Source organism: Garra rufa, chromosome 21, assembly GCF_049309525.1.
Source record: "Garra rufa chromosome 21, GarRuf1.0, whole genome shotgun sequence".
NCBI classification, from domain to species: Eukaryota; Metazoa; Chordata; class Actinopteri; order Cypriniformes; family Cyprinidae; genus Garra; species Garra rufa.
The window spans coordinates 11,099,845-11,121,712 of record NC_133381.1 but is presented as its reverse complement, the minus strand read 5'-3'; the positions used below and the strand labels follow the sequence as shown (position 1 = coordinate 11,121,712).

Sequence of the window (21,868 nt, the reverse complement as noted above, 5' to 3'; positions counted from 1 at the left end):
AATCCTCTTGCTTCCTAAATTAGCCGCTAGTTTGTTCCTGGTAAATACAGTTGTTGTTTCTCGACATAAGTGGGCTGAATTTGACTCATATGCTATGTCACTATCTTAAAGGGGCTATGTTGTGCTCCTTTTTGCATTGTTTTTCCCTGACGCCCACTAGTTAGTCCTGGCATCTTGCACTGAAAATAGTTTTTTACACTACCAGTCAAAAGTTTTTGAACAGTAAGATTTTTAATGTTTTTAAAGTCTTTTCTGCTCACCAAGCCTGCATTTATTTGATCCAAAGTACAGCAAAAACAATACAGTTTTGAAATATTTTTGCTATTTAAAATAACAGTTTTTTTTATTTTAATATATTTTGAAATGTAATCTATTCCTGTGATTTCAAAGCTGAATTTTTAGCATCGCTATTCCAGTCACATGATCCTTCAGAAATCATTATACTATTCTGATTTGCTACTTTAAAAAAAAAGTTGAAAACAGCAGAGTAGAATTTTTTAAATATGTTACACAAGCTTTTTATTTCAGATAAATGCTGATTTTTGGATCTTTCAATTCATCAGAGAGTCCTGAAAAAAATTTACTCAGCTGTTTTAAATATTGATAGTAATATTTATTTTAAAAATGTTTCTTGCACAGCAAATCAACATATTAGAATGATTTCAGAAGGATCATGTGACACTGAAGACTGTAGTAATGATGCAGAAAATTTAGCTATGATCACAGGACTAAATTATATTATTATTAATTATTAATTTTTATATATATTTGAATAGAAAACAGTTATTTTAAGTAGTACAAATGTTTTAAAATGTTACTGTTTTTGCTGTACTTTGGATCAAATAAATGCAGGCTTGTTGAACAAAAGCCAAAATCAGAACAGATCATTTTTGCTGCTGTACCTTTAAGACAATGTAAGTTATGTAAAGAATAATTGACGACGGGCTGCTGAATTATTAGAAAAATAATGCACACCCGAGGTGGTGATGTGGCCATGACCTTGGGTGTGTATTGTTTTCTAATAATTCAGTGGACCAGAGTTAATTATTCTGCTTATACTACAGTTACCACACCTTCAGACATTGTTCAGATGTTAAATTTCAAGACACTCTTCAGGTTTTTGTGTAAACGTTTTTTTCGCACATACATGCGATGTTCGCATCATATGATAGAACTCCTGTTTCTGGACAGCTCTGCTCTCTAGAACCACTGCTGTCAAATTAAACCATTTGTTAAATGATTGAGAAGATGTAAAAAAAATACTTCTGCGAACTAGTCCTAGGTTTTTCACTCAATCTAGAAAAAAACACTGCAGTACAATTTTCTGGACTCTCTAGGTCAATAATTATCACTCAAATTTACTCTTTGGGAAGCTATAACAGGGTTGTTTAGAAAAGGCGCCTGTCAAAAGCCTATAAAGCCTGAACAAAAGCTCATAACTTCACGAAACCCGATGAGCACATTGAGCAGTTGATTCTAAACAGTTGACACTTTAACATTCATAAACGTTAAAAATCAGAATATATCTATGGTAAACTACCTGAATTTCCCAAAAATGCTTTTTTAATCATTGATTTAGGTAGTTACAGGCTTGCTAAATAATATGTAATGTAATTTTCTTTATGTGCTTAAATACTTCAAGCACTTTAATTATTGCTTGCAGCTATATTTTTAATATTTTATCTTAATTATGAGCACACTGGTTTGTAGAGCAAATAAAAACACTAATAAAACAAGTAATATTGTGAAATATTATGTAAATTTAAAGTAACTATTTTAATATATTTAAAAAAAAATTATTAAAATGTAATTTAGTGTCATATGATCCTTTAGAAATATTTTTTATATGCTTTATACACACTTTTTGGATAAAATGATTTATTTTTTTAAAAGGAATTTTTTTTTCTAAATGATTAAGATGTAAAAAAAACACTTGCGAACTAGTCCTAGGTTTTTCACTCAATCTGGAAAAAACACTGCAGTACAATTTTCTGGACTGTCTGGGTCAATAATTATCAAAAAAATTTGAAATTTACTCTTTGGGAAGCTTAGGTTGTTTAGAAAAGGCGCCTGTCAAAAGCCTATAAAGCCTAAACAAAAGCTCAAAACTTCACGAAACCCGATGAGCACATGCGACAGGTGATTCTAAACAGTTGACGCTTTAACATTTATAAACTTTAAAAAACATAATATTTCTATGGTAAACTACCTGGATTTGCCAAAAATGCTTTTTTAATCATTGATTTAGGTAGTTACAGGCTTGCTAAATAATATGTGATGTCTTTTTCCTTATGTGCTTAAATACTTCAATTGCTTGAATTATTGCTTGCAGCTATATTTTTAATATTTTATCTTAATTATGAGCACACTGGTTTGTAGCGCAAACGTTGTTATTCTTCCCTATAGCAGATAATGAACTGGAAGTCTCACCCATAGTTTTCTATGTTAAAGAAACACTTTTTTTGGAAATAGGCTCATTCTCCAAATCCCCCCCGAGTTAATAAGTTGATTTTTACTGTTTTGAAATCCATTCAGCCGTTCTCCTGTTCTGGCGATATCACTTTTAGCATAGCTTAGCATAGATCATTGAATCCTATTAGACCAATAGCATCGTGTTCAAAAATGACCAACGAGTTTCGATATTTGTCCTATTTAAAACTGACTCTTCTGCAGTTATATCGTGTACTAAGACAGATGGAAAATGTAAAGATGCGATTTTCTAGGCCGATAAGATTAGGAACTGCACCCCCGTTCCGGTGTAATAGTCAAGGAAGTTTGCTGCTGTAACATGGCCGAAGCAGGCGCAGTAATATAACGCAGCACATCGCAGCACAGCGTGACCAACTGCATGCACAGGGAGCGTTCCTTGTTGGAAGTTACCTAGCTGGGAACTAATTTCAGGCGCTGCGTGATATTACTGCGCCTGCTGCGTCCATATTACGGCAGCAAACTTCCTTGACTATTACACCGGAATGGGAGTGTAGTTCCTAATCTTATCGGCCTAGAAAATCGCATCTTTACATTTTCCGCCGGTCTTAGTACACAATATAACTGCAGAAGAGTCAGTTTTAAATAGGACAAATATCGAAACTCATTAGTCATTTTTGAACGTGATGCTATTGGTCTAATAGGATTCAATGATCTATGCTAAGCTATGCTAAAAGTGATATCGCCAGAACAGGAGAACGGCTGAATGGATTTCAAAAAGGTAAAACTCAACTTATTAACTCGGGGGGGAGTTGGAGAATGAGCCTATTTCCAAAAAAGTGCAATGTTCCTTTAAAGAAAAAGGTTGATAAGTATTATTATTTAGTTCAATGCATTTATTTAGATGTAAATAATTTATAGGTTATGAATGGCTAACCTAGGAATATGTGGGAATTGTAGATGTGTTTTTTAAGAAGCCTCTTATGCTCACCAAGGCTGCATTTGTGATTTTAAAAAATAAATAACTACATAAAAACACTAATAAAACAAGTAACATTGTGAAATATTGTGTATTATATTTAAAGTAAAAAATGTGATATATTAAAATGTAATTTAGTGTCATATGATCCTTTAGAAATATTTTTTTATATGCTGATTTGGTGCTCAACCACATTTTGTATTATGATTGTGCTGTTTAATATTTTTGTGAAAAAAAAAAAAAAAAAGTGTTTATTTCAAATTATCTTCAAATTCAATTTGGTAAAATGATAGATTTTTTTTAAAAGGAAAAATCCTACCCCAAACTGGGTCTACTAAATGAATCAAATGTAAATATAAAATCTACATTTTAGAAGTACACTAGCATATTAAATAGCCTAAAAGCTATTCAAAGACTAGAAGCCACATACTCCTATTTTAATTTCACGTGGTCTATTAAGTATGCTGTTTATCTAGTGTCATGTTATCTAGTGTCTTTTTTTACGCCGTGTGTTGACAAAGCTAGTGTGGCATCACGTGAAAGTGTAACCTTTATGATTTCAGTTACCACAGCATGTTTGTTCACACTTTTCATAATGTTTCTCTTCAGTCGCCTGTTCATATTCCTGTGGAGGTTTTTGTTTGCTGGCTCCAGATCTTATACAAGCATTTGTGTCATGGACATGTAAAGTATGACTCATTTGGCTTGGGCTTTGTGTAGAAAGAGCTCCAAACTCGCATCATTTCTGCTCCCCAAACACACACTTGCCCGCTTGAATGACTGCAAGCTAATCAGAATCAAATAGATAGAGGCAATGATTGTCCCAAGGGTTGCTAAACAGGTTTTTTTAAAACTGCTGACAAAAACTATAGTGTTTTTCTTTTATTATCTGGGCTTAAGAGTAGCGGTCATACAATAGGCTGGTGTTTTGGTGCTGTTTTTATTTGTGTTATTGGGTGTGAGTTGGTAAAGCCTGCAGTTTGGGCTTGAAGTTAGCATGCCTTGACCTGAAAACTGCTCATCAGTGCTGTTTTGAACTCCTGTTGTCCTGTGTAGCCTGATGTTTGACTGTTAGCATAGTCCGGTCTCACTTAAAGACGGTCTGACATTTAAAGTGATTAACTACAGTTTGTTTTACATGCCCTTTGAGGGGTGGATAAAGCTGATGGATAAAACAAAAATGTATGCCAGATAATTTATTTTTTGTCATATTTTTGACGCTTTCTTATGAATTACTATCCCATAATTTTGTATTTTTTGTCGATATCACCTCTTTATCTCATAACTAACTCAACTGCACAATTTCACCTTTTCATCTCATAATATAATTTTTTTTTATTATTTTTTTATTATTACATAATTATGACTTAGTATCTCATAATTTGGTCAGTTTTGGTTTTATCTCAACAATGACTTAGTATCTAATAATTATATTTTGTATTTATTTTGTCTTTTCATGTCATAATAATGTCTTAGTATCTCATAATTGTGCCATTTTTGCCAATTTCGTTTTTTTTTTATCTCAACGACTTAGTATCTCATAATGTAATCTTTCATGTCATAATTATGACTTAGTATCTCATAATTATCATTGTCAATTTAGTTTTTTTAGCTCAAAATGACTTATCTCTGTATCTCATTCTCATAATTCATGTCATAATGATGACTTAGTATCTCATAATTGTGCCATTTCTGTTAATTTAGTTTTTTATCTCAATGACTTAGTATCTCATAATTATCATTGTCAATTTAGTTTTTTTAGCTCAAAATGACTTATCTCTGTATCTCATAATTCATGTCATAATAATGACTTAGTATCTCATAATTGTGCCTTTTTTGTCAATTTAGTTTTTTATCTCAACGACTTAGTATCTCATAATTTAATCTTTCATGTCATAATTATGACTTAGTATCTCATAATTATCATATTGTCAATTATTTTTATCAACAATGACTAAGTATCTCATAATTTATTATTTTTTTGTATTTTGTCCATTTATTTTAAGTAAACAATGACTTAGTATTTCATAATTTAATGTTTGTATTCATTTTGAGTTTTCATGCCATAATTATGACTAACTCAGTTTTGTCATTTTGTGAGTTTAGTTTTTTAGCTCAAAATGACTTATCTCTGTATTTCATAATTGAATCTTTTTTGTATTATTTTGACTTTTCATGTCATAATTATGACTTACTATCTCATAATTTTGTAATTTTGTCAGTTTAATGTTTTTATCTCAAAGACTTAGTATCTCATAATTGAATGTTTTGTATTTATTTTGGCTTTTCATGTCATAATAATGACTTGGTAGTATCTCATTGTGCCATTTTTGTCAATTTAGTTTTTTTTATCTCAATGACTTAGTATCTCATAATTGAATGTTTTGTATTTATTTTGAGTTTTCATGTCATAATTATGACTTATAATCGACAATATGCTAATTATGAGATACTAAGTCATATTTATGACATGAAAACTCAAAATGAATACAAAAGATTAAATTATGAGATACTAAGATTAGCAAAAAAGATTAAATAATGTGATACTAAGTCATAATTATGATATAAAGTAAAAAAAAAATTTTTTTTTTAGAAAAAGTTATGAAATTATACCAAACTGACAAAAAAAATGAAATTATTGGATACTACTGTCATTGTTGACATAAAAAAATAAATGGACAAAATTAATACAAAAATATTCAATTATGAGATACTAAGTCATTTTTTTATATATATATATATATATATATAGCACCAGATCACAATAGAATTTATTTAAGGTTATCTTTCCTATAGAACAGGTCCTTGTTGTTTTATTAAACAAACTAAATAGCCTTATGTTATTTATCTTATTTACACGACGGCATATCATTTCTGTCTCATTTTTTTTTGTAGAAAAAAAAACTACAATTATAATTAAAACTTTTTTTAACTGAATATAATTTTTCTTCTATGTATTAATTTTAACAGTGAAGCTCTGTTTATTTTAATTTTTAAGGGTTTATTTTTCATTTGATTAAAAATAAATCAGTGTTTTTGCTTTCATTTGTTTATCACAAAAATTAAAACAAGAATTTCTGAGAAAAAGCAAAAGATTGTAGGGCCCTATTGTTCAAAATGTTGAAAGTTTTGGACGTATTTTTTCACTGAAATAAATGTTTTCGTTATTACACAAAGTAGGCTAAAGTACCAGGAAAGAAGTAACATTGGCTACCGGCAACCAGCAATCTGTGCAGCAAGAAATATTGTCAGCCAAGTACTTTGCAACAACCTCTGACCTGTGGTCAAGCCGTACTTCTGAGCCATACATTAGCTTGACCATTCACTTCATCGACAATGAATGAGGTTTGAATTAAGCATTAAGAGATAATTGTTAAGTGTTCATTGTGACTTTAGACTTATGTTTACATTTTAATTATTTGAGTTTTCCATGGTTGTTGACATTTCTGTCTTAATAACTGAGGGGATTATGATCAGAGGAAGGTTAAGTTTAAAATAAAAATGTTTAAATGTAATACATTTTTCTCCTGGTCCTTATTTTAAATGGGTCATAAAAAATATCTATAATTAACGATATCGACCGATATGAAACACTGATATCGTGATACAGTTATCAGCCATATCACCCAGCCCTATTTTCATGTCATAATTATGACTTTCTATCTCATTTCATCTTTTTGAAAATTTTACCTTTTCATATCATAATTATGATTTGGTATCTCATAATTTTGTAATTTTGTCAGTATAGTGTTTTTATCTCAACAATTACTTGGTCATAATTGAATCTTTTGTATTAATTTTGACTTTTGATGTCTTAGTTATGACTTAGTATCTCATAATTTTGTCAATTTGCCTCATAACGTTGACTTAGTATCCCATGGTTTCATCTTTTTGACATTTTCACCTTTTTATATTATAATTATGACTTAGTATTTCATAATTTAATCTTTTTTTTATTTTTTTGACCTTTCATATCATAATTATGACCTGGTAACACATAATTTCATCTTTTTTGTATTATTTTTGACTTTTCGTGTCATAATTATGACAGTATCTCATAATTTCATCTTTTTATAATTTTCACCTTTTTATCTCATTATGACTTAGTGTCCCATACTTTTGTCATTTTGTCAGCTTAGTTTTTTTTTAATCTCAACAATGACTTAGTATCTCATAATTTAACCTTTTTTGTATGAATTCTGACTTTTCATGTGAATCTTATTACTTGGTATCTCATAATTTTGTCTTTTTGTCAGTTTAGCCTTTTTACCTCATAACAGTGACTTAGTATCTCATAATTTCGTCTTTTTGTCAATTTCACCTTTTTATCTCATAATGATTTTTTTTTTTTAAACTATGGCTTTTTATGTCAGAATTATGATTTGCCAAACCATTATTTTTTCTTATGTGCTTCCATAGAAATTGGACATAACATAGAGAGCAAAACGTACTCGGTTACTAACGTAACCTCGGTTCTCTCTAGAGAGGGAACGAGTACTGCGTAAGAAGTATCTTACGCTAGGGGAAAATCCTTTTCTGCGAGATATTGAAGCCAAAAATTATCCTTAATTTTGAAATAATGTAAAGCGCGTTGCAGCAGCATACAGACATAGGCGAAACAGCTTGCGCGCCTATTGGCTGCTCTGCGGCAACTGCAGCAGCCTATTAGAGCGAGGCCTGACGCGACGCCAGATCCAATGGGGGCATTTCGCGCCCTTTGCGTCGCTTCGCGCCCTTTTCGTAGCTTCCCGCCTAAAAGGGCGTGGTCTAGACCTATAAATATCGCTCATAGGCAGCTATTATCTGGTTTTTCATCATCAAAGCAACCAGAGCGTGCGCATGCACGGCAAGATACGCAGTACTCGTTCCCTCTCTAGAGAGAACCGAGGTTACGTTAGTAACCGAGTACGTTCTCTTACAAGAGGGAACGAGTACTGCGTAAGAAGTATCTTACGCTAGGGGACCCAGTGTAAAACGCCGTGCATCGTGAGATCTGACACCAAAGACCCAAGGGCGAAAGCCCGGGGTTCATACAGTTCATAATCACCTATGGAACTCACAGGGAGTCCGGGGAAGAGGGAGGGGCAATGCCGCACTCTTCCACATAGTGCAGCGTCACTCAGACGCTAAGTAAACGTACATACAGGGCGGGGTTACGGCCTGAGCTGACGTAAAAATAAGGGTCTTCACACAGTTTGCTCAGACACATCTTGTGCTATCACTTTCACTGTCGACCCTAGAGCTGTGCTCAGTAGACGCAGCATTCCGAGCTGATAACATCAGGTCAGACAACACTGAACATCTAGACTGACAGCAATCTGGCCTGTAAGGCGGGAACCTCCAGGTTGTAAAACCTTATAAATGTAGACGGAGAGGCCCAGCCCGCCGCCGTACAAATATCTTGCAAGGCAATCCCACTCGACCACGCCCACGATGAGGCCACGCCCCTCGTGGAATGTGCTCTGACACCTAGCGGGCACTGCATGCCCTTGGAAGCATATGCCAACGCAATAGCATCAACTATCCATCTGGATAAGCTCTGTTTCGACGCGGCCAGTCCCTTGGGACGCCCGTAAAACGAAACAAAAAGCTGCTCTGTCTGTCTAAAAGCAGACGAGCGAGACACGTAAGCTCGTAATGCCCTGACTGGGCATAGGAGGCTCGCGTCCGTTTCCTCATCATTGACCGGTAGGGCTGACAGCGCGATGACCTGTGCCCTAAACGGTGTGTTGAGTGATTTTGGAACGTAACCATGTTTGTGTTTGAGTATGACTTTAGAGTCATTAGGTCCAAATTCCATGCACGTCGCGCTCACAGAGAGTGCGTGCAAATCCCCTATGCGCTTCACTGAAGCGAGAGCCAGCAGAAACACGGTCTTAAGAGACAGGTATTTCAAATCAATAGTCTGCAGAGGCTCGAATGGTCCACCTTTCATGGCCTCTAGTACCACAGAAAGGTCCCATACGGGGACTGTGGGAGGTCTGGGGGGATTTAGTCTTCTAGCTCCCCTCAGGAAGCGAATAACTAAATCGTTCCTTCCTGTTGACTGACCTAGCGTTGTGCTCGAGAACGCTGTTATGGCCGCCACATAGACTTTGAGCGTGGACGGGGTTCTGCCCTTGTCCAGCAGCTCTTGTAGAAAGGAAAGCACCTCCATCACACCACAGTTAGTGGGTGACGAGCCGCGAGCTGCGCACCAGCCCGAAAACACTGACCATTTTGAGGAATAGAGCCGTCTCGTAGACGGGGCTCTAGCCTGCGTGATCGTGTTTAATACTCCTTTAGGGAGTTCATCATATATTCGCTGGTGGCCCAGACATGAAGGGACCACAGCTCTGGGTGAGGATGCCAAATCGAGCCGCTGGCCTGAGAGAGAAGGACTCTCCTCACTGGTATCGGCCACGGGACAGTGCTCGTCAGCTGCATCAGCGCTGGGAACCAGGGCTGGTTTTCCCAAAACGGCGTTATCAGCAGTATTGAACATCCTTTTTCGCTGACCCTCTCTATCACCTGAGGTAGGAGAGAGACGGGGGGGAAAGCATAGAGATGACGGCGGGGCCATTCGTGGGCCAGCGCGTCTCTGCTTTTTGAGCAAAATTCCAGACAGTGAGCGTTGTTCGGAGACGCAAACAGGTCTACTTCCGCTCTGCCGAATTTCTTCCACAGTAGTTGTACTGTCTGTGGGTGTAGAGACCATTCGCCTGCTGGAACATTGTTCCTGGACAGTCTGTCTGGCCCTATGTTTAGAAGCCCCGGCACATGCGCTGCTTTCAGCGAGCGCAGGTTGCGCTGAGCCCATACCAGGCGGCGTTCTGCAAGTCTGTATAGGTTTTTGGACCTGAGACCGCCCTGGCGATTTATATAGGAAACCACTGACATGTTGTCCGAGCGGACTAATACATGGTTTCCTTTTATTTGGGGACAGAAGCGCATCAGCGCGTTCTGTACTGCCAACATTTCGAGGCAGTTGATATGCAGGAGCTTTTCCCGTTCTGACCACTGGCCAAAAGACGGTCTACCCTCGAGCAGAGCCCCCCATCCCGAGGTGGACGCGTCCGTAGACACCACTTTTATTCTCGAGGAAGTCCCCAGGCTTACACCTAACTGGTACCAGTCGATTGCTCTCCACGGATTCAGGGCTGTGACACATTACTGATTGACCGTGATACGAAGCCGACCGGGCGCCCACGCTTGACGCGGAACGCGCGCTTTCAGCCAGAACTGCAGTGGGCGCATACATAGCAGACCCAGCTGCAGAACTGATGACGCTGAGGCCATGAGACCAGCATTTTCTGAAATTTTTTGAGCGGGACAGACGCGCCGCAGCGGAACGAGCCCGCTGTGCGCTGAATGTCTGCTGCGCGCTGTGGTGACAGCCGCGCTATCATTGACAGCGAGTCCAATTCTGTGCCCAGGAAGGAAGTTTTCTGACTGGGGGATAGTGAGCTCTTCGCCCAATTGACTCTGAGACCCAAATTCTCGAGGTGATCGAGTAACATGGTCGTATGCTGTACAAGCACTGAGCGAGACTGCGCTAGAATCAGCCAATCGTCCAAATAGTTCAGTATGCGCACGCCTTTCAGTCTGAGAGGAACGAGCGCTGAGTCCATGCACTTCGTAATGTACGGGGTGCCTGGGACAAACCGAACGGCAGGACTGTGTACTGATATGCCTGGCCCTCGAAGGCGAGTCTCAAAGATCGCCTGTGACGTGACGCTATCTGTATTTGAAAATACGCGTCTTTCAGATCCACTGACACGAACCAGTCTCCTTGGCGAACTTGCGCGAGGATTTTTCTGGTCGTGAGCATCCTGAACCGACGCTTCACCAACGCTTTGTTCAGTTGCCTTAGATCTAATATGGGTCTGTGACCCCCGTCTTTTTTCGGTACCAGGAAATATCTGCTGTACAGCCTCCCTTCGCTTTGAGCTTGAGAAAGGGGCTCTATGACCCCTTTGCTCAATAGTTTCGCCACTTCGGCTCGAAGCAGGTGTGCTGCTTCTGTCTGCATTGTGGTCTCGACGCGCGCTGTATAGCGGCGCGGACGTCGGTGAAACTGTAGCGAATAGCCTCCTTTTATAATGTCCAGCACGAAGCTTTTCCAATGCGTTTGCATGAATAGCTAGAGGCTGAATACGAAGCGCGCTCCGTTCTTTCATTAACGGAGTGGTTTCGGTATGCTGTGGCACCAGAGACGTGCTCGTGACATTCGGGGCGTGGGGCACGCTGATAGCGGGAACTATTATGTCTGTGTGTGTATGTGGTTGTGTGGCAACAGGCACATTTAACACACTGCAAACACCGTTCGCCTGCATACACGTTAGTTTCGTTTGTACAGAAACCTTTTGACGTGCATAATGTGATGTCTGTGGGCACTGTGAAGCGCAATCGATCTGAGCCGATTTTATGTTCGCAGGGTCTGTATGACAGGTTGTGCTTGTGTGTAGAAATGAGCACTGGAGGAGTGGGCATTTTTGACTACACGTGAAACACCATCGGCCGTGGCCGGGACTCCAGAAAATACACTCTATTGGGGGTTTATCTGGGTAGCCGTGAAAACAACCTTTGTGTGCAGGCAAGCGGGCGACAGAACCGGCTTGTTGGCTGCAGCAAACACTGGAACAGTCACATTTAACACACTCCAAACATCGTTCGCTTGCATGGAGCGAATGCACGCTGATTTCATGCAAAACGTGCTCGTGATATTTGAGGCATGGGGCACGCTGATAGCGGGAACTATTATGTCTGTGTGTGGATGTGGCTGTGGGGCAGCGGGCACATTTAACACACTCCAAACAACGTTCGCCTGCGTAGAGCGAATGCACTTTTGGTTTCGTTTTCACAGAAACCGTTTGACGTGCATAATGTGGTGTCTGTGGCCACTGTGAAGCGGGCATATTTACCACGTGTGAAGCGCAATCGATCTGAGTCGATTTTATGTGCGCTGTGCTTGTGTGTAGAGATGAGCACTGCTAGTGGGCATTCTTACACGTGAAACACCATCGGCCGTGGCCGGTTGTGAAGCGCAATCGATCTGTGTCGATTTTATGTGCGCTGTGCTTGTGTGTAGAGATGAGCACTGCTAGTGGGCATTCTTACACGTGAAACACCATCGGCCGTGGCCGGTTGTGAAGCGCAATCGATCTGTGTCGATTTTAAGTGCGCTGTGCTTGTGTGTAGAGATGAGCACTGCAGTGGGCATTCTTACACGTGAAACACCATCGGCCGTGGCCGGTTGTGAAGCGCAATCGATCTGTGTCGATTTTATGTGCGCTGTGCTTGTGTGTAACGTTAGAGATGAGCACTGGTTAGTGGGCATTCTTACGACACATGAAACACCATCGGCCGTGGCCGGGACACCAGACAATACACTTTATTGGGGGTTTATCTGTGTAGCCGTGGGAACGACTTTTGTGTGCAGGCAAACGGGCGACGGAGCCGGTTTGTTGGCTGCAGAAAACACTGGAACAGTCACATTTCCTGGAACTGGACGAGCGAATAACTTTGGTGGGGGTCCGGCAACAGCGGGACTCGTACACCGTCGTTTTCCCAGTTGTGCTAGGACGATTTCGGAGGCTCAGGTTTCAACTCAATCCTGGGCCGCGGGCCGCGTCTGGCGGGGCGGCGGCCAGACGAGAAAAACGTCAGAAAGCGTTAACCACGGGTGCCTCTCAGCAACGGTGAGAGACCATGTTACGCAGCGCTGACGCGGCTAGGCGGCGGCGAAAGCGCGGCGAAGCAGGTTTGACGTCTGACGGCAAGCTTTAGAGGGGAGGGCCGACTTAGCACGCCGTCCAGTGGAGGGCAGACATAAGTGGGCTGCTATCGCCTCTTCTGAGCAGCATGCGCGTTCCTGCTTTGGCGGGAAACGGAAATCAGAATCAGAAACCTCTTCCTCCTTCATGGCCCCCCTCGTCAGCGGCGTCGATGGAAGCGGTGGCAGACAGCGGCCGCTTTACGTCCGGAACAGAGGCTGACGAGGTCGATGAAGCAGGCGGGCGAACCGGCGAGCTTTGTCGGCTGGGGGAAGTGTCCGGGGCCCGCTGGGCACGGCGCTTTTTACGGCGCTACACCGCGGCGGGCGGGGGAGCAGTCTCAGTGAAGAAGGCAAGGCAAGTCCTCAGAGTCACCATTGGCATCTGCACGAGCCGTATGAAGGCATCTTTAAAAAGACGCTTTGCTCTTTTTAGAGAAACAGTGTGTATCGCAGCGGCGACACACACTGTAGATTATAAAGGATATAGGCGCCGGAAAGCGCAGCAGGAATGCACGGAAGGCGGCGTGGCCAGCAGCTTCAGTGGCTCGTCCCGCTGAGATGCTTGCAGTCAAACGGCGGCTTCTTATCCGGCTCCAGCGATGCGTGTGCTTCGCTTGAAGGATGAAAAATCAGATAATAGCTGCCTATGAGCGATATTTATAGGTCTAGACCACGCCCTTTTAGGCGGGAAGCTACGAAAAGGGCGCGAAGCGACGCAAAGGGCGCGAAATGCCCCCATTGGATCTGGCGTCGCGTCAGGCCTCGCTCTAATAGGCTGCTGCAGTTGCCGCAGAGCAGCCAATAGGCGCGCAAGCTGTTTCGCCTATGTCTGTATGCTGCTGCAACGCGCTTTACATTATTTCAAAATTAAGGATAATTTTTGGCTTCAATATCTCGCAGAAAAGGATTTTCCCCTAGCGTAAGATACTTCTTACGCAGTACTCGTTCCCTCTTGTAAGAGAACAATTACTTGCTGCTAAATACCTCAAATAAAGCTTTTGAATATCTTTATGATGTTAGTTATTTTTTCAAACCGCTCCTTTTTCAAACCGCTCCTTGCAGCAGAGAAACCCACTATTTTCTTGAATGATTAAAAATCATCCAGCCTGATGCTCGGAAATTGTTGGAACTGCATGAAATAGTTTGGCTGGCTCAAAATCATCCCAAAGAGATTTTCAGAGTTTGTAGGCCTGTTTACTGTTTTGACCTGCTCTGTCATTCCACACAGGATACAGAACCTCCATCTCTCAGATATGTTCACTTAGAACTCTCAGAAACAATCTTGTACAAAAACAAGTATTAAACAGACCAGAGGGAAGCGTTCCAGTTTTGTTTCCCAGTGTAGGTAGATGAATCATTGGCTTTAAACCTCCTCTGGGTCCTCTTGACATGAGGCACTGAAGGGGAAAGTGTGTCTTCGTAGGGTTGTGTTCTGATTATCAAGGAAGAGAACAGGAAATGATGTGTTCAACCATGTAAACATGTCAGAAAGCCTCAGTGTCCATTCAGATGAAAGCTCTCCTTCTCTTTGGTTTGGTAAATCAGTCATATGCACTGAGCAGTTGCATGTGATCTGATGTCAGGATAAGCAAACTAAAGCCATGTCTGTGGTTTTTTACGAAATTCTTTACAAACTTGTTACACAAAACTTTTGGTTTTGTTAGGGCCAGTTGTTGTTTTTTTTAAATCAATGTTCTGTGGAAGACATTAATGTTAAAACAAGCTGTTTGTCTATGTTTGATAATAGTTAATCAAATATATTGGACTCACAAAAAAAACAGTTTGTATAATAAAAGTCATTAGACACTAGTGGACTGTATTCACGTGAGGAAAAATTCGCTTAATCGTGAAATAAAAGATCTTGCATACATTTTCAAGTGTCACAAATAGCGATAACACTTCACACCATCAGTAAAAGAGGAAGAAGCTTAGTCTCACAAAGTCTCATGACACCGAACCGCAGCATTATGCACTTTCAAAAGCATGATTCAGTGTGATGTGGACGTCTCATGGCAAAAATACATTTAAGAAACTGAGACAAATGTCTGCATGTGGGTCACAGAAAGGGCTTACATATCACCTCTCTGAAAAGACTGCTGTTTGCTGTTTTTTTTTTTTTTTTCTCTTTTCTTTTCTGTGACTGGCCGAACGTAGCTGGCATGAGTGTGAGAGCTGATATATAAATGTATTTATAAATGTCACAAGTTTACATTTTTTTTTTTTTTTTTTTTTTGCCAAACTTATTTGCACTTTTTTTAACAAACAAATTAAATAAATAAAATCATTTGAAATATTTTTACATTGAAAATTAGCCCTATACATTTGTAGAATATCATTAATAACCGCTTATTTCTGGCATTGTGTTTTTAACTTTTGCCCTGAACTTTTTGTCAGAGAATGTAAAACACATTTTTTAGTTATATTTTTTCATAGCTGACCTGTACCTTTCTCCACCTTGTGACGAACAAAGACTTGTAATATCTAATCTGCTAGCAGGCAGTGTCTGTTTTGAATGTGGAGTGTGCTGACCTGGTTTTTGCTTGTAAGACTATGTGGTTTGGGGTGGGGAGCTAGAGAGCAGATAGATAGGAGCTTTTAACGCTGCGTTTTCTTGGTGAAAGCACAGCGCTTGGGGCGACACGGGTCCCTTGTGCCTATCGCTCTCTTGTGAGATGACAAACGCGAGGTGCAGTTTGCTCTGTTTATTTTTGGAGACTTTCTGCTGTTTAACTCTGAATCATGCTGTGCCGTATCCCGGTGGAGTCTGCGGTGCGTCTGCTGACAGGGAGACACGTGAGGATGACACATATGAACCATTCGCAACACAACACAAGTATTGACTTCTGCACCTTTTTTAGCTCTGCTAGATCCTTTGTTAGATTTGATATAGTTTGCACTGTAAGCATTTGATTTTTTTTATCTCAGAAAGCTAGTAATATCCATCCTCTTTATTGCAAAATTACTGGCTGTTTTTGCCTTGTGGCGCCGTTGCGCTCCGGGCGTCTCGTGTTCGAATCCCGACTCGAGGACCTTTCCCGATCCCGCCCCCATCTCTCTCCCACTTCGCTTCCTGTCATGTCTGATCTGTCCTATCGTAATAAAGGCAAAAACGTCAAATGTCTCAGTAAAGTAAATAAATCAGTACATTAAATAAAACAATTGGCCCTATACATGTGTAGATACAGTTGAGGTCAAAAGTTTGATGATTTTGAGATCCATCTTTTACACTGAGGACAACTGAGGGACTCATATGCAACTATTACAGAAGGTTCAAGTGCTCAGAGATGCTCCATTAGGAAAAACCATGCATTAAGAGCTGGGGGGTGAAAACGTGTGAACAGAATGGAGATGTGTACATTAAATATCATATTTCTTTTTCATTTAGTACTTCCCTTCAGAGGCTACAGAAGATAGTTACATGTTTCCCAGTGAACGAAATAAGTTAAACTTACCCTGATTTTCAAATTCAAAAAGATTTCACCCAATAGTTCCTAATGCATGTTTTTTCCTTCTGGAGCATTAGTGAGCATTTGAACCTTCTGTAATAGTTGCATACGAGTCCCTCAATTGCATACGAGTCCCTCAGTCAGTGTGAAAAGATGGATCTATAAATCATACAGTCATTATTGGAAAGGGTTCAAATACACAAAAATGCTGGAAAACCAAATAATTTGTGGGACCTGAAGGATTTTTCTAAAGAACAGCTGGCAGTTTAACTGTTCAGGACAAACAAGGGACTCATGAAAAACTATCACTAACCCAAAAAAAACAACAACACAGCTGTATTAGGAATCAAGGGGATGTAAACTTTTAAACGGGGTCATTTTGGTAAAATAATTAACATTTTGCAGATTCTAAAAGGGGAAAGTAAATTTATGACCTCAGCTGTACACTGGCAAACTATCAGACTTTTTTTAAGGAATTAATACTTTTATTTTGCAAGTATGCAATGAATTTATCAAAAAATGACAGTAAAGTCATTTCTAATGTTACAAAAGCAGGTCAACTTTTTCAACACTGAAAATTCTGCTTTACCATCACAGAAATAAATTACATTTTGAAATATATTAAAATAAAAACATGCCTGTATCTTTAAATGCAAATGAGCTGCTGCTCCCTGCCCTCTTTTTCAGAATAGGGCCGTGCCTTTATAGCTCGTAACTTAGATACTCTGCCAAAAAATAGCTTGGTTTAGATTATGTCTTATCGCACTAAAATCATGCGTTTAAACCATATTAGTTAAAACTTTTGATATAGGGTTTTCTGAGTGCACACATTCGAAAGCACAAAAAAGCAGCTGACACACAGTGAGTACTAAACTAACTTCTCTTTCATGTCTTATTGCACTTAAACTGTCAAATACACACAAGTTTATGTTAAAAACACAAAAGAGTTACAAAAACGGTTAAGTCTGTGAAGGTAAACAGCAGGGAAGAAATTGCATGTTTATAAAAGATCTGTGTGGCAGCAGCATAATATACTGTAAATAAATCAATAAATTCACTGCTCTCATCTCCTCTGAGGCTGGGACTCTAAATATTCACAAAAAAAAATTACTGGGTTGTTCTTTTTCACATTTTCTGGGTTGGTAGATGTACTGAGAACCCGATTATAGCACTTAAACATGGAAAAAGTTGGATTTTCATGAAATGTCACCTTTAGGCTTTGTTTGCAGTAATGATTTGTGAATTTTAATTCACATAACAATTTTATTCATTAAAAGCTCACAATGAATTACTCAAGAAAGTTAATTATTTCTTGATGAAACCTTCAAATTTAATTCGAAGTCACTGCATATGCACTGCTGCCTTCTTACAACATGGCACCTGTTCTCAATTTGCACATGTGCCACTGATGGCTGTCAAGTGCAGCCTGTCAGACAGGTGTCGTACTCCAGTCAGTGAATGTCAGCACTCTCTTGGTGTGTTCAGCTGTTGTCCACCTGAGTCCTCTTGCTACTTATGAGCAATACTGGTTTGGTTACACAGATGTCCTTTCAGAACCAACAGTTTTTGCTGCAACTCTTGCAGGTTTGTTGTAATAATTCTGTGTTTTGGTTCAGTGATTTTCATTGTAGTCTACAATCTTTAAGTGTTTCATTGCATGTCGTCAGCCACGTAACTAGAGAAGAACAGGACTAGGATCCTACATGTGTGCGATCAGGAATGTAGACATGAAGTGTGAGTTTTCACTGTTGTTTCTTAAACGAAGAACCTAGTTAATTCCCATAATTCCTTGCCTTATTTGTTAATTACATTCATGGTACTTATGCTTTGTCTCACAAATCTTAAATTTATACGACAAAATCAGACCCAGTTTTTTCAGAAGTGCATAGGACATCAACTTATGGAAGCCTGTTTTTGCCACTGAATAAAAAATGTATTCTGACTTTTTATCTCACAATTCTGACCTTTTGTAAGTTTACATCTTGCAGTTCTGACTTATTTTATCAGTATTATGAGATATAACTTCACAATTGTAGGTGACTATATCTCTCAATTCTGACTTCTGAAAAAAGTCAAAATTACGAGTTTATGTCTCAAAATTGACTTTATAACTTGCAAAAAGTCAGAATTGTGAGTTTGTATCATGCAATTCTGAGAAAAAAGTCAGAATTGTGAAAAAAAACCTCAATAACATTTTTAAAACTCAGACCTATACATTTTTCAATAAGTAGGTGCAGAAGGCTACAGATGAGATATTCCTGTTCTTGTTTCAGAACTGCTGTGATTGTCATATATTTCTATGATAGCAAAACTGACTTACTGCTTTCAGTCAGTTAAATTGTGTCTTTTCGATATAAAAGTATTACTTTCTTTAAAAAAAGAAAATAAAAGAATCTTACTGATCTGTCTTTTGAATGGTAGTTTATGTGCTGAAAACTGAATAATAGTATTACTTTCTTTCTTTTTTTTTTTTTCAAAAGATCCTTACTGACCTCTTTTTTTTTAACGGTAGTGCATATGCTGAAATGTACATTACCTGCTAATGGATGTTATGGACTTTGTGTGAACTACATGAAGGCCATGTCAGAGAGAAAACAGTCCATGAACGCTTATCACTGACAGTTGTGCAAGCTCCTGTAGTTGTGCTTGCCATGAGTTGACCTTAGGGCTAGAGTTGCAAAGACCTTAGGTATAACCAATAACTTTCACTGGTTATTAAGCTCTTGAGGTGTTTGCTTAACCAGGAGTTGTTTCTGTTTAAACAAACTGAGAGATACGACCTGGTCCCTGGTCATCCATATCTTTGTTTTAGCACAAGCTAGACATCACTTGGTCTGTGAGCAAGTACAGATAGAAGTTTCTTGGTGAAAACAACGTATTTCCTGTACTGATAATACCTCTGCTCAAATAATCAAAGTTAAAGTTTGTCCTATAAAAATACTAATCTTTCTGTGTTCTCTTCCACAGGTGATTTTCAAAGCCAAAGCGAAGTATTCCCCAGAACTCAACAAGTACAAGTAAGAGATTTTCTTTCCTAGCTGTGAGTGCTATGAATTAATTAAGTGGTTGCTTAGAGAGAGCCAGTATGAACAATAAGCTCTTTCTTTAAATTTTAAGTGGTTTAAACTGTTGTCACCCCTGAACTCTTGTGCAACTTTCACTCAGGGTTTTTTATCTTGGTTCTTGCAGAATAGGCAAACTGTAGCCATGATGAAACTTAGCTGTCTATACACTAATTTAAAGGGGACATCGGATATCTATTTTCCACAACTCTGTGTGAACTTGAGGTCAAAAGTTTACATACACCTTGCAGAATCTGCAAAATGTTTATTATTTTACCAAAATAAGAGGGATCATACAAAATGCATGTTATTTTTTTTATTTAGTACTGACCTGAATTAGATTTTTTTTTACACGTAAAAAATTCTTAATTCTATGTTGTTACCTGAATGATCCATAGCTGTGTTTTTTTTGTTTAGTGATAGTTGTTCACCAGTCCCTTGTTTGTCCTGAACAGTTAAACTGCCCGCTGTTCTTCAGAAAAATCCTTCAGTTCCCACAAATTCTTTGATTTTTCAGCATTTTTGTGTATTTGAACTCTTTCCAACAATGACTGTATGATTCTGAGATCAATCTTTTCACACTGAGGACAACTGAGGGACTCATGCAACTATTACAGAAGGTTCAAATGCTCACTGATGCTCCAGAAGGAAACACAATGCATTAAGAGACAGGGGGTGAAAACGTTTTGAATTGAAGATTAGGGTAAATTAAATTTAACTTATTTTGTCTTCTGGGAAACATGTAAGTATCTTCTGTTCCTTCTGAAGATCAGTACTTAATGGAAAAAAAAGATAATAAGGCAAAATAAGAAAAAATGTACAAATCTTTATTCTGTTCAAAAGTTTTCACCCTCCGGCTCTTAATGCATGGTTTTTCCTTCTGAAGCATCAGTGAGCGTTTGAACCTTTTGTAATAGTTGCATATGAGTCTCTCAGTTGTCCTCAGTGTGAAAAGATGGATCTCAAAATCATACAGTCATTGTTGGATAGGGTTCAAATACACACAAATACTGAAAAACCAAAGAATTTGTGAGACCTAAAGGATTTTTCTGAAAAACAGAAAGCAGTTTAACTGTTCAGGACAAACAAGGGACTCATGAACGACTATCACTAAACAAAAATAAATCACATCCGTGAAATATCTTATTCAGGTCAGTACTAAATAAAATAAAAATAACATGTATTTTGTATGATCCCTCTTAAAATAATTCGCATTTTGCTTTTATTTTGAAGTTTGACAAACCCAGCACTTATTTACTCATCTGTTTTTGTCTTCCACACAAGAACAGAAATCATACCGCTTTGGAACAACATCAGAGTGAGAATTTTTATTTTTGGGTTAATTTAGGAGGATTTAGATATTTTTTTTTTCTTTTGGTTGAAATATCAAAAGGCTCTATAGAAGTTTGAGCCAACTTAATACAGGCTTGTTAGTTTTTTTTCCATTTGAGGCATCAGTCTGTACAAATACAGGCTTTGATCAGGTTATTAGAGTCTGATGCCTAGTGAAAAGCTTTGAGATCAAATCCCACCCATTCCCGTCTGAGTCAGGATGAGTAGGAGGAGGGCATGTGGTGGAATGGAGGGGGAAGGGGGCAAAGGAAAGCACTGACACATGGCCCAGACAAAGCTAACGAACAAGTTGACTGTGGTTATCAGGCATCTAATATCTATCTTATTTAATATGAGTGAAGCATATATTGAACATGAAGTATTATTTACTGAGTATTAAAAAGAAAGATAGTAAATTTTGATAAGATTATTAAAAATTAAACAAAAAATTGCACTGAATCATGTCCAATACAAACAAGGATATTTGTCAGGATAAAATGATTTTTTTTTTTTAATAAATAAATAAAATACTTTGCAATAATATTATAAAACGTAGTTGTTTCTCTGAAATATTTTTTTTCTCTACTTTCAACAGGGTGCCCCTTCGTCTAGGATTTCTCCTGGCCAGTGTTTTTTTCCTGGTGGTGAATGTGACGTGTGCCATGCTGGTTCAGGGAGATGTGGCTGAGAGTCAGGTGAAGGATGCCGTTCTGGCCCGAGTGCTGGTTAACGACAGCCTCTTTGTGCTCTGTGCGATCTCACTCGCCATCTGCATCTTCAAGATCGCTAAAATGTCTTCTGCCAACGTCTACCTGGAGTCAAAAGTAAGTGGACATGGATGCGGTTGGATTTGGAGATTTTTTTG

General features: G+C 38.8%; 1 protein-coding gene across 2 annotated transcripts in view; it reads left to right on the top strand.

The window, feature by feature from the left end:
- Positions 1–21,868, top strand: part of gpr137c (G protein-coupled receptor 137c) — a 39,198-nt gene that overhangs the window by 6,213 nt on the left and 11,117 nt on the right. For both annotated transcript variants that reach the window (XM_073827384.1, XM_073827383.1), the window contains exons 2-3: positions 19,577–19,626; positions 21,599–21,827. In XM_073827384.1, coding sequence (XP_073683485.1) covers positions 19,577–19,626; positions 21,599–21,827 — 279 coding nt within the window. The remainder of the gene's footprint in view (positions 1–19,576; positions 19,627–21,598; positions 21,828–21,868) is intronic.